This window comes from Gopherus evgoodei, chromosome 9, assembly GCF_007399415.2.
Source record: "Gopherus evgoodei ecotype Sinaloan lineage chromosome 9, rGopEvg1_v1.p, whole genome shotgun sequence".
NCBI classification, from domain to species: Eukaryota; Metazoa; Chordata; order Testudines; family Testudinidae; genus Gopherus; species Gopherus evgoodei.
The window spans coordinates 33,146,722-33,160,095 of record NC_044330.1 but is presented as its reverse complement, the minus strand read 5'-3'; the positions used below and the strand labels follow the sequence as shown (position 1 = coordinate 33,160,095).

At 41.3% G+C, this 13,374-nt stretch overlaps 1 protein-coding gene across 4 annotated transcripts in view; it reads right to left on the bottom strand.

Annotated features, from left to right (window-relative positions):
* XRN1 (5'-3' exoribonuclease 1) overlaps positions 1–13,374 on the bottom strand; it is a 79,370-nt gene that overhangs the window by 45,992 nt on the left and 20,004 nt on the right. For all 4 annotated transcript variants that reach the window (XM_030574289.1, XM_030574287.1, XM_030574288.1 and 1 more), the window contains exons 9-16: positions 11,571–11,638; positions 7,668–7,802; positions 5,976–6,045; positions 5,247–5,352; positions 4,566–4,655; positions 3,932–4,088; positions 3,270–3,389; positions 1,912–2,081 (exon numbers count right to left, since the gene is read on the bottom strand). In XM_030574289.1, the coding sequence (XP_030430149.1) occupies positions 1,912–2,081; positions 3,270–3,389; positions 3,932–4,088; positions 4,566–4,655; positions 5,247–5,352; positions 5,976–6,045; positions 7,668–7,802; positions 11,571–11,638 (916 nt within the window). The remainder of the gene's footprint in view (positions 1–1,911; positions 2,082–3,269; positions 3,390–3,931; positions 4,089–4,565; positions 4,656–5,246; positions 5,353–5,975; positions 6,046–7,667; positions 7,803–11,570; positions 11,639–13,374) is intronic.

Below are 13,374 nucleotides of genomic sequence, written 5' to 3'. Positions count from 1 at the left end.
GTCCAATCTTGTTATCCCACCTTTTCAATGAAAGGTGCTAGGAGAGTGAGACTGAGTTCTGTGTCATTGATATACTCAGCTGTGTTGACTGCTCATCAACCAGAGAGGTTACTGGCTCATTTCTTTCTCTGTGCAGACTGAAATAGAGATATGGATGAAAGGTAGCTTGCCATGACTCAGTTCAGATAAAACTGAAGTAGAAATAGGAACAATAGGAGTAAACAGTATATACATACTTTACAGAGTGTGTAATACTTGCTTTTTAACCAAATATTTTACAGACTCAAAGTTTTATTAGAGTCATCGTTATTGCAAAATTCTAAGATAGTAAAGGTGGCACACGGTACCTTTCATCATCTAAGGATCTTCATTCCTCTCTAATTGGAACCTTACAATAATACTGCCCTGCCTTCACTACCTCCAAGCTAGACTATTGCAAAATATTTTTCTTAGGGCTATCCTTGAAGATAACCTAGAATAGGGGTCAGCAACCTGCAGCACGTGAGCCGATTTTTAACGGTATGCTGCTACCTGCCACCTGCCAGGGTCCAGGCCCCACTCAGCCCCTCCGCCCACCGCTCTCTCCTGCAGGGGCAGGAGGCAGAAGCTTGGTCCTGACAGTAGCCAAGTTCCCCCTTCCCTGCTTCTTCCCCCAGCGTGCTGCTTTCCTCTCCCATCTCCTCTCCTTCCCTGCACTGATCAGCTGATCGTCCTTGCGATGGCCAGGGGGGAAGCAGAGCCGCAGCATGCTTGCTGCTCCAGGGAGGACACAGAGATGAGGTGGGGACAGACGGGACCCTAGGGAAAGAGGTAGAATTGGGCATATTCCATCCAGCCCCCTGCCATGAGCGGCTCATGGTAGGGTGCTGGGAGCATCCCCATGAGCTGAGCACCCCAGCCCTCTGCCCTGACCCTCCACACACACTCAGCCTTCTGCCCTGCACCCTCCCAAACCCCCAGCCCTCTGCCCTGACCCTTGAACCCCCCCCCACCACACCCCAGCCCTCTGCCCTGATCCCTGAACCCCCCCACCACGCCCCAGCCCTCTGCTCTGATCCCTGAAACCCCCCCAACACCCCAGCCTTCTGCCTTGAACACCCACCCTCGGCCCTGACCCCTGAACTCCCCTCCCAGGTCTGAGGTCCCGGCCGCAGGCCCTGCTTAGCCCACTGCCAGCCTAGGTGAATAGAACCCCAGGCTGGCAGCGAGCTGAGCAGGCTGGTGGCGTAAGATCAGCATTTTAATTTAATTTTACATGACGCTTCTCAAGCATTTTGAAAACCTTTTTTACTTTACATACAATAGTTTTGTTATATAATATAAACTTATAGAAAGAGACCTTCTAAAAAGGTTAAAATGTATTACTGGCATGCGAAACCTTTAATTAGAGTGAAAAAATGAAGACTTGGCACACCACTTCTGAAAGGTTGCCGACCCCTGCTCTAGTGCTTTAGAACTGGTCTGCTGAGGAACTGCCTCTACCCATGTATTTACATCATTCTCCTCACAGGCCTCACCATATACCTCACTGTCACAGTTGAGATTCTCTGGGATGCTCTTGAGGTCATATCCTGGGTCTGACCTTCATAAGACTGGTAGCAAGGCTCTTGGAGCATCCCATCTTGGGAATCTGCTTTCCTTAGTGCATTGAGAGTCACCAAACCTGTAGACCATTGTGTAAGGCATGTGGTTTAGTGTCTGGTTAATTTGTTTTTCAAAATGTGACTGCTCTGGCTTTTAGCAACTACGATTATCATCATTCATCGTGGGCAGCACAATTGTCTGTTTTTACTGTTTCTGTATCATTTGATGCTGTGACTAAAATGCTAGGAAAAAATATCAAAATTCTAAAAACAAGTTATCCAAATATTTTTTGATTGATCCACTATAGAATAATTACTACAGAATTACCTGGTGTGGCATCTTTGTATAGCAGGGAACTTCTCTGGCCACGGTGACAGGTATTTGAACTCTGTGTCTTTGTCATACCAATACATTAGGCACTCACTGTGAGTATTTCTTCGCTTCTCATCTTCTGATAGGCACTTGTTGCAAGATTTCATGGCTTGCAGCAATCGTTTCTAAATTAAAAATTCTACTGGTAGTTAATTTTTTTATTAAATTAACTATTTTAAAACTCATGGTCAAAGTGAGATGAGCAATCAAAAATATTTCAAAGGAGAAAAAGTATAATCTTCCTGACTCAAGCTTCCCACTCTACTTAAAAACTGCATCTGCTATTCAAGTCAATCATCCCAGCCTTCTCACTTCAAGAATTTATCTCCAAGGCAGGTGGATATCTGCACTTTGCTGGCCAACATAACTAGTGGATAAGTGCTTCCTGCTTTTTATCCTGCTCCCATCTAGAACAAAATAAAATGATTAACTTGTAATCTGTCCGGGGCATAAAAATTGGACACAAATTTGCCATAATGTAAAATTCACTTCATCCTCTTCCAGTTGAAATTTAACATACATAACAAAACCCTAACAGACTCTGTTGGATAATGCCAGGTAACAGGCTGTGCAACAGAAATCGTGTAATGACTACTACAGATGCAGATACTTATATGTATAATCATTATATTCCCCTAGGTCTTCCATGTAATAGTTCCCATGTGAACAGTCATCTGCTCCCCATATCTCAGAAACTCATCAAGGCCTCTAATCGTGCTCTGACAACCATGCAAAGCCCCCAGTTCTCAGTGCAGGACCTGAGCCTTCATGACTCTACTCTGCTTCTTTCTCTACTTATTATTTTCCTTTCTGGGTATTCCTGTTATTATGATAACTTCTTTCATTCTTTGACCGACTCAATCTTAATTTCATATAAACTGATATACTGTCAATCGTTACCTTGTACGCAAAAGAAAAAAAAACTTGATCATTTTATTTCTTTTACCTTTGCTTTAAAAATAATGACAAAAGCTTTGAACCAAACTGAAATTTAAATGGTTCCCTTTAAAGTCTTCTGCCAATTACTGTCTGTCAACAAATCAGAGAAAGCCAATTCTTCAAGTTTAAATTACCACTCCTTCCAAAGTGAAGGTTGCTTGTAGAAATGTTACTACCAGTCTTCTGAATTAAGAACATTATATTTTAAACTTTAAGGTTAACTGTGAATTTCCAGGCAATATGTTTACATTTTTCAATGTCCTAATAGTCATATGCCTATTTAAACTTATTTATTTACAATCTTAACTGTAACTTATGCAAGAGTTTGTCTGGGTTTGGTTACACATTTTTTTCCATGAGTTGAAAGCACTCACCTCCTCAATAAATGGGATTAATACTACTGCTTCCCATTCTTGCTGTTTTCCATTTAAGTCTGTTTTAAAGTCTGGAGGATAGTATTCTATGATTGGAGAATCTTCGCTAGTCATCAAATGCTAGAAAATCAAAAAGCAATACAACAGGTGAATTCAGTCTGGCTATATTTTCATAGACAATTTAAGATTCAGTCTAGGATGACAAAACAGGTTACGCATGCTGTTAATTCAAAGTAAAGGCTAAACTGGAATGAACTGATAGTTTAACTGCCTCATTCAGAAATTACATAGTGCATCCAAAGATTGTATTAGAATAATTTAGTAAATTTTATGCTTTAAAAATCATATAAGTACAATCTAAATGTCAAGCTCAGTTTGACAACAGGAACAGAAAAGACAGAAGAAAGTTTCTTATTTAAAAAATAATAGGTATACCAAACCTCCTCTAGAACGTGGGGTTCTGGATCCATGTGTGATCCCGCATTAATGTGGGAACCAGTTATAGCGGGGACCACCTTACCATGGATTCCAATGATGGTAATTAAATTTGGGATCCATGCGCAGTCCCATGCTATAACCGAATTCGCGCTATACGGACGCACGTTCTAGCGAGGGTCCGTAGTATATGATAAAACTGGTAAAAATCAAATTATAAAGCCTACCTCGTAGCATTTAGGTAGCAGATCTTTGCTAGCTGCTGGAAGTACTGCAAGAAGCTGTTCAAATGGCATGAAAGGTTTTCCTAACTCAAACTGGATTTTGAGTTTACTGATATTGCGAATGTCTGATAGGTAAGGTGCATAATGATAAGGGTAATACCTACAGAAGAAAAAAAAAAGTAATTTGAATTAATTTCAATACTGCAACATACACAGTACAGAAGCAAACAAACATACATTAAATCAGGGGTTGGCAACCTTTCAGAAGTGGTGTGCTGAGTCTTCATTTATTCACTCTAATTTAAGGTTTCGAGTGCCAGTAATACATTTTAATGTTTTTAGAAGGTCTCTTTCTATAAGTCTATAATGTAAAACTAAACCATTGTTGTATGTACAGTAAATAAGGTTTTTAAAATGTTTAAGAAGCTTCATTTAAAATTAAATTAAAATGCAGAGCCCCAGGCCGGTGGCCAGGACCCGGGTAGTGTGAGTGCCACTGAAAATCAGCTCGCATGCCGCCTTCGGCATGCGTGCCATAGGTTGCCTAACCCTGCATTAAATGGTGTCAATATATAACTCAAAGTTCAGTTGATCCCAACACAACTCAGGATCTCTCATCTGACATTCATTCACTTACCAGCTCCATGACTGAACCCCATGGTAGTAATAGTGCAAAATCCACTGTATTGCCTGGACATAACATTCAGCCTGATCAGCCAGGAAGTCACTTAAAAGAGAAAGAAATGTTACGTATTGATTTTTTTCCTTCTTTATTTCCTTTTTACTAATATATGATTCGAGGGAAAGCTTCTTGAGCCATTAGCAACTACACGGTCTTATGGAGTCATATCAAAGGACCTTCCTTCTGGCACAGGAGGGCATATCATGGCAAACTTCTTAGTTGATTAATACCTCTGGCTGATATGAAAATAAGTGTCATGGCTATATTTTAATACCAAGAACTCCTTTCCTGAGGACTGGATATGCTGCCTTAGATTCCAGATACTGAGGGTATGTCAACATACAATTAGACACCTGCAGCTGGCCTGTGTAAGCTGGCTTGGGCTCGTGAGGCTTGGGTTAAGGGGCTGTTTAACTGAGGTGTAGGAGTCTGGGCCTGGGCTAGAACTCGGGCTCTAAAACTCTGCTGGTGGGGGGTTCCAGAGCTTAGGCAATTAAACAACCCCTTAGCCTGAGCTCCACAAGCCCCTGTCAGTTGGTCCAGCCAGTCACAGATTTTTAAGTGCAGTGTAGATATATCTTAAGAGACTTGACTTCAGTATTTTAAAAAGTGAAAGCAAGCTCAGTATAGACTTACTCTGAAACTACTTCCACACCCATCTTAGTCATATAATACGTTCTCTTGTATTGCCTGAACTCAGTCTCAAACAGGTCTTCATCTTCTTGTTCATCTTCCAATGCATCTGAAATGAAACCAATAAAGAGACTGGATTAACATTCATTTCTTAGCCAAAAGATTTCAGACTGTTCAGTGTTGACATTGTTACTGTAGTTTTATTCCTGAATTCACAGTTGAGGAGAAACATTCCTTTCTGTACAGGAAGAGAACAAACAATAAAACATGTACCATTCAGTCCAAAACCTTACTGGATTAAGAGACTGCAAATGGTCAAAAGTTGTAAAAGTATACAATTTGCTTTGTGACAAAAAAAAGTATGGGAGCAGGCTAAATGCTGTCAGAAAATAATAATCTGCACAGATTTAATAGTGACTTCTAATATCACTAAAATTTCATTGTTATTTTTTTTTATAAACTGACCAATATATTTCAATTTATAAATGAAAAAAATTACATATCCGATGTAGGTGCTTTGGACTAGTTTTAAAACACAAATGCATAAGCAAAAAAGTAAAACCATTATTTCTGTCCTCACCCACATAGGTTACTAGGAAAAAATATATTGCTGTTATTTTTGTAAGTTGTATTTGTTCGCACTTCCTTACCAATTCACAATTGGTTTCTCAAATATTTGTACAGATCATCAGGGTTCTGCTGTACATATTCTGTATAATACTTTGCACTTACTTTTAGAAGAAGTCATAATTCCATCCTCAGTTTTCTCTAGAGCAGCCAAACACATAGAGTTTTCCTGAATCTATTAAAATTATGAATTCACAGTTGAGATAAACAAAATAAGAAATACACAGCAATATGTGGTTAACATAACACATTACCATTTAATGTGCAACTTAAAACTAAGATGCTGAAGTAATTTTTTACTTTGCAAATCAAACGCCAAAAGAGTTGCACTTGTTTTGTCCTATTTTTCAAAAATACTTTATATATACATAAATACACACACTTTTTTTTTTAAAAGGAACAATGAGAAACAAAACTTTTAAATATTGTTTAATATCTGTGTCTGATTAAAAAGCCTCTAAAAAAGTGGGGGCAGATGGAATTTATGTGATCACATTGGCCAATTATTGTCTTCATTTGGGTGCTACATTTTTCTTCACTAAGGGTACGTCTACACCACCCGCCGGATCGGGTAGTGATCGATCTATTGGGGATCGATTTATCGCGTGTAGTGCAGATGCGATAAATCAATCCCCGATCACTCTCCTGTCGACTGCTGAACTCCAACAGTGCGAGAGGCGGAAGCAAAGTCGACAGGGGAGCCATGGCTGTTGATCCAGTGCCACAAGGACGCAAAGTAAGTAATTTTAATTCGATCCAAGGTATGTCGACTTCAGCTATACTATTCTTGTAGCTGAAGTTGCGTATCTTAGATCGATCACTGCCCCCCCAAGCGTAGCCCAGGCCTTATAGTAGGTGCCTGCTACATCATCAGCCCCTAATCTAGCCACTTCTCCACAGTAGCTGTGAAATTAGCCTTCTGAGCAGCTGTCACTGACATTTTATGGATCAATCAAAAAGGTTATCTACTACTGTACAGCTACCCTCCACATCTATGACAGATGAGAAAGTATCCAAGAGTGCAGCTAGTCATATTAAAACATATGCATTTTAAAGCATATGTCTTACTCTTACAAAACTGAAACAGTACTAGTGAGTGGCAGAGTTAAGTACACTGATGGAGTTAATTGCAGCTGAGTTTCATGCTGCTGCTACTACTGCCAGTACCACTGGAAAAATGCCACTGTGCAGAAATAAGAGTGGTCCACTTCTGCTGCTGAAGGCATATAGGAGAGGCAGACAGAATGGAAAATAGGAGTTGTGAGTATGGGGATATAGACAAAAATAGAGGAAAGGGTTAGTGCAAGAGAAAGAAGGTAATATCTTTTACGTAACTTTAAAACAGCATTGCCATTTTGATGTAAAATCTAAGATATCAGCTCTGATGGAGCAAGCTATTTACTTAATCAGCATCAAACATCTGACTGACACAACCATCTTCTGAGCTGCCAAGACTAGCTTTCACAGTATGACTTCTCCCTCTGAATTATGTTCCATAGCAGCTGATGGAAAGAGACACTGATTTCTATCTTTTATTTTTTTTTAAAAAAGTATATGCTTAATCTGAGGAAAATGGCAATGGAAAGTGCGTATGAATGTGCAAGTATGTGTAAGACAGATATATCGCTCAACAAATATTAAAGTTTTCCATCATTTCTGATTTCTAAAAAGCCAGAAATAAAAAATATAAAATACCACATTTAACAGTTTGAAATTTTAAAAATAATTAAACAGATCTTTATTCACATGTTTTGACAAATAGCTGCATTTTCAGAACTGTACATTTAAAATACCAACCTTCTGTTTCTTTTGCTTATGGCTTCTTGCTTCTTCTGCTGCGATACCAGCTGCCTCATTGAGGTATTTATTGCCTACTTTGCTTTCAAACCATTTTAGGTCTACAAAGACTTCGCTGAAGTGTTCACGATCAAACTGTGTACAGAGATTAAAGTAAATTTAGAACAATTATTTTAAAGGCAATGTACACTATTGCTGAATGAACACTGTAGCATATGAAACAGAAAATGCAAGCCATTTTTGTCATCTGTAAAGGCTGCATTAGATTACATAAAATGTTATCTGCACATGAATGTTTAACCCACGAGCAGAGGCAGTCTAACATGAACCACCTCTTATTGTAGAGGCAGAAAATGCATATTGAAAATCTACTTTTTCTTTTTTTGTAACCTGAAACAGTTTAAAGAGATTAGATGATTTTTAAATTATATTATCCGTCCTACAATATCACAGAATCACAGAACTGGAAGGGACCTCAAGAGGTCTTCTAGTCCAGTCCCCTGCACTCAAGGCAGCACTAAGTATTATCTAGACGAGTGGTTTCCAACCTTCTTACACCCAAGATCACTTTTTGAATTTAAGAGCAACCCAGGATCTACCCCGCATCTTCCCCAAAGCCCTGCCCCACTCACTCCACCCCTCCCCATCCCTCACTCACTGGGCTGGGGTAGGAGGTTGGGGCTCAGGAGGGGGTGCGGGCTTTGGACTGGAGCTGGGGGGTTTGCAGTGTGGGAGGGGGCTCTGGGCTGAGCCTGGGGCAGGGCATTGGGGTGCAGGAGGTATGAGGGGTGCAAGCTCTGGGAGGGAGTTTGGGTGCAGGAGGAGGCTCTGAACTGGGGCAGAGCGTTGGAGTGCAGAAAGTGGTATGGGGTGCTGGCTCTAGGAGGGGGGTCAGGGCTGGGGCTTGGGTTGCAGGAGGGGGCTCAGGGCTCGGGTGCAGCCTCCCGCCAGGCAGCACTTACCTCCGGCAGCTCCTGGTTGGTGGTGCAGCGCGGCTGCTGCTAAGGCAGGCTCCCTGTCTACCCCAGCCCCACGCCGCTCCCAGAAGGGGCCAACGTGCCCCTGCAGCCCTTGAGGGTGGCATGTGGCTCTGCTCGCTGCCTCTCCCTGAAAGCACCACCCTCGCACCTCCCATTGGCCACAGTTCTTCATTTCTGGCCAATGGGAACTGCAGGGGTGGTGACTGCATGGAGGAGCAGCACACGGAGGGAGACACGCCCCGCCCTCCGGGGCTGGGATGGCCGCTTCCGGTTGTGCATGGAGCAGGCAAGGAGCCTGTCTTAGTGGCAGCTCCACTGTGCTGCCGGAGATCTCAATCAACTGGGAGATCCTCTAGGATAAATAAATAAAATAATAATATATGGAGATATACCTATCACATAGAACTGGAAGGGACCCTGAAAGGTCATCGAGTCCAGCCCTCTGCTTTCACTAGCAGGACCAAGTACTGAATTTGCCCCAGATCCCTAAGTGGCACCCTCAAGGACTGAATTTACAACCCTAGGTTTAGAAGGCCAATGCTGTCTAATCTGCTTTTAAAAATCTCCAGTGATGTAGATTCCACAACCTCCCTAGGCAATTTATTCCAGTGCTTAACCACCCTGACAGTTAGGAAGTTTTTCCTAATTTCTAACCTAAATGACTTTGCTGAAATGTAACCCTGTTGCTTCTTGTCCTATCCTCAAAAGCTAAAAAGAGAACAATTTTTCTCTCTCCTCCTTGTAACAACCTTTTATGTACTTGAAAACGTATGTTCTCCCTCTGTCTTCTCTTCTCCGGACTAAACAACCCTATTATTTTAATCTCACCTCATAGGTCATGTTTTCTAGACCCTAAATTTTTTTTTCTTCTTCTCTGGACTCTCTCTAGTTTGTCCACATCTTTCCTGAAATGTGAAGCCCAAAACTGGACACACTACTCCCATTGAGGCCTAATTAATGTGGAGTAGAGTATAGGGAGGTAAAATACTAAATGGTTAAACAGTTAAAACATGAGTCTTACCGGTTAACTGACCCTAACCGTTAGCCCCCAGCCACAGGCCATCTGTATGGGCCAGCCAGCCCCAGCCATGCACGCCAGCCAGCCATGCCGGGCTGGCCGGAGCAGCTCCATCTGCAGAGCCCTCAGCCCCTCCCCCTTTAATCAGTTAACCATTTAAACTATTAAAATTATGTCATTTAAATGATTAAATTTTTAAACGAATATTACATCTCTAGCAAAGCAGCAGAATTACTTCTTGTATCCTGCTTACAACACTCCTGCAGTGACATCCTAGAATGATGTTTGCCTTTTTTTAACAAGTTTTCCACTGTTGACTCATATTTAGCTTGTGATCCACTGTGACACCCAGATCCCTTTCTGCAGTACTCCTTCCTAGAAAGTCATTTCCCATTTTGTATGTGCGCAACTGATTGTTCCTTCCTAAGTGGAGTACTTTGCATTTGTCTTTATTGAATTTCATCTTATTTACTTTAGATCATTTCTCCAGTTTGTCCAGATCATTTTGAATTTTAATCCTAACCTCCAAAGCACTTGCAACCCCTCCCAGCTTAATATTGTCCACAAACTTTGTAAGTATACCCTCTAAGCCATTATCTAAATCACTGATGAAGATATTGAACGGAACCAGACACAGGACCAATCCGTGCAGGACCCCACTCGACATGCCCTTATGCTTTATCAGTATGAACCAATGATAGCTCTGGGAATGTTTTTTCAACCAGTTACGCACCAACTTTATAGTAGCTCCATCTAGGTTGTATTTCCCTAGTTTGTTTATGAGAAGCTCATGCAAGACAGTATCAAAAGCTTTACTAAAGTCAAGATATACTACATGTACCACTTCCCTCCTATCCACAAGGCTTGTTACCCTGTCAAAGAAAGCTATTAGGTTGGGTTGACACAATTTGTTTTTGACAATTCCATGCTATTATTTATCACCTTATTATCTTCTAAGTGTCTGCTAACTGATTGCTTAATTATTTGCTCCATAATTTTTCTGAGCACTGAAGTGAAGATGATTGGTCTGTAATTCCCCAGGATGTCCTCATTCCTCTTTTTATAGATTGGCACTATATTTTCCCTTTTCCAGTCCTCTGGAATCTCACCCATGTGAGATAATGTACCATCTTATGTCTAGGTACATTATAGAATGTCAATGTTTTTGGGTCAAATGTTCATGTGCAGATAACACCTTATCCACATTGATATGCCTTTTGTCACTTCTAGGACAGATTACTGTAATGTATCCTAATGGGGCTGGCCCTTGAAAGCCACCCGGATTGCTTCAGCTAGTGCAGTCTGCTGCTGCCCATCTTTGTGAGCATCTAACACTTCCATACTCTAAACTGATTCCCCCATTTGATTTCAGGTGCAATATAAGATAACGGTTATAATCTAAAACCAATTACTTAATTTCCTGCTTCCCTCCCCAAAATCTATTATGACAATCAGATCAGATGGCAATTGGTTGGACTGTGCGACAAAAGTGCAACTGGCAGCAGGGACCTCAGCTACAGAATTTGCTCCATCTAGTGGTTCATCAGAGCTAGAGCATGGTGCTTTCCTGGCTAAAGTTCAAGGCATATCTAAATAAGGCTTTTATGTAAAACTGAGGGACAGATCCTCAACTAACATAAATTTCCATAGAGTCATTCTGTAAAAGATTCAGGGGTAGATTCTTAGCTGATGCCAATTGTCAAGAGTTCTATAGATTTAATCTTCTATGGAGCAGTGAGATAGATCCTTGGGTGAATACATTTCAGCTTTTGCCCAAAATAGGAGGCTTGAACTCGCTATGAAGACTGTATTTTGATTGCGTATTTTTAAAAGTATGAGGCACTCAGACACTATAGTGATGGGCAGCCCTATAACATATACACAATACAAATAAAGATTACTTACATCTGATAATTTTGTAAGATATTTCTCAAAGCGTTGTAAGTTCAGATGCCCACTTTCATTAATGTAGCCTATTGGGGGGAAAATCATGTATGTATTTAAAGACTTACTTTAAAGTTCTATGTGCAATAATACCTCCCTTTCTAGACACCCAATAAAATCTTCTCCGGTAAAATTGCAAAGCTTTCTAACACATCATATACAGTCTGCTGAGGATGTCAATCAAATCTAATAGCAACAAAATTAATTGTCCTTACTTTCAAACAACTGAAGTTAAAGTACATTCTAAAACTCTTCATAATTTGTTAACTGATGACCAATTAGTGCATATAGGTTGAAACTGAACATTCCCACTTGAATATTCTCCCACTGAAGCCTAGACACTACAATCTTTCATATTTTAGTTTCCATAGAAAACTCCTTCTCTTAACCCATTAACCCATCCAGTTTTCTCCATCCACTGTCCCACTACAGGCCTGAAACTCCATCAACCCTCTGCAATTCCTTAGTATTTTAAAGATGCTATACTATATTTTCTTTGTTCTCCCAATACAGATTGGATACAACTCATCTAAAGTCTACATATTTACCAGTGGTTTCTCCATGGTACCCACTAAACAAATAATCTCAATGTTAAACCACTCAAAAACTACAGTTTATGGATAGACTTCATAACTTGTGACAGTCACACTGGAAAAAGTAAATATAGCTCTCCCATAAAAAGGAATTTTGAAAATAATAAGATATCAGTAATAAAACTGATGTATTGTGTAAGCACTCTGGGGCGAGTGACAAAGTTTTGGTAGCTCACAGATTTATTGGTAAGAAAGCGATATGCGACATCACTCATATCATTGTGTTCTTTGCCCCTTCCCATACTTTTCCTGGATTTTTTTTTATTCTTGCCAGGCCAATAGCACTAAACAGTAATGCTGTGAAAAAGTGTTAATACCCATGGAATTAGATACAAAAAGAAAAAGACAGTTATCTGTTCTGCAACTGGTGTTCTTCGAGATGAGTTGCTCATGTCTATTCCACAGTAGGTGCGTGTTTGCACCATGTGCACCGGTGCCGCAAGTTTCTCCCGTAGCAGTACCCATGGAGGGAGCACTGCTGCGACCTCTGGAGTGGCGCCTCTATATCGCGCTATAATGGGAGCCGCGTGCTCCCCCGCCTTTGGTTCCTTCTTGCCGGACAACTCCGACAGAGGGGAAGGAGGGCGGGATGTGGAATACACCTGAGCAACACATCTCGACCAGGTAACTGTCTTTTCTTTGAGTGCTTGCTCATATGTATTCCACAGTAGGTGATTCCAAGCTATATCCGCTCGAGGTGGGTAGGAGTTCACGAGTTCTCAGGACGCAGTACCGCTCTGCCGAACCTGGCGTAATCCCTAGTTTGGGAGATGATCGCATAATGCACAGTGAATGTGTCAGCTGAAGACTAGGTGGCAGCCCTACAGATGTCCTGGATAGGAACATGGGCTATATAGGCCGCCAACGAGGTCTGAACTCTCATTGAGTGTACCCTGATGATCGGTGGCGGGAGAACCCCTGCCAGATCATACCACATGCGTAGGCACAAGATGATCCAGCGAGAAAGGCACTGGGTGGAAACAGGCTGCCCTTCATATGCTCAGCCAAGGGAAAAAAGAGTTGTGAGGATCTTGGAACTGTTTAGTCCGCTCCAGGTAGAAGGCCAGTGCCCTACGTACATCAAGCATGTGAAGGAAGCGTTCCTCATTGGAGGAATGGAACTTGGTTCTGAAGGGTCGCGAACAGGTCCATGTGGGGAATTCCCCAGTCTT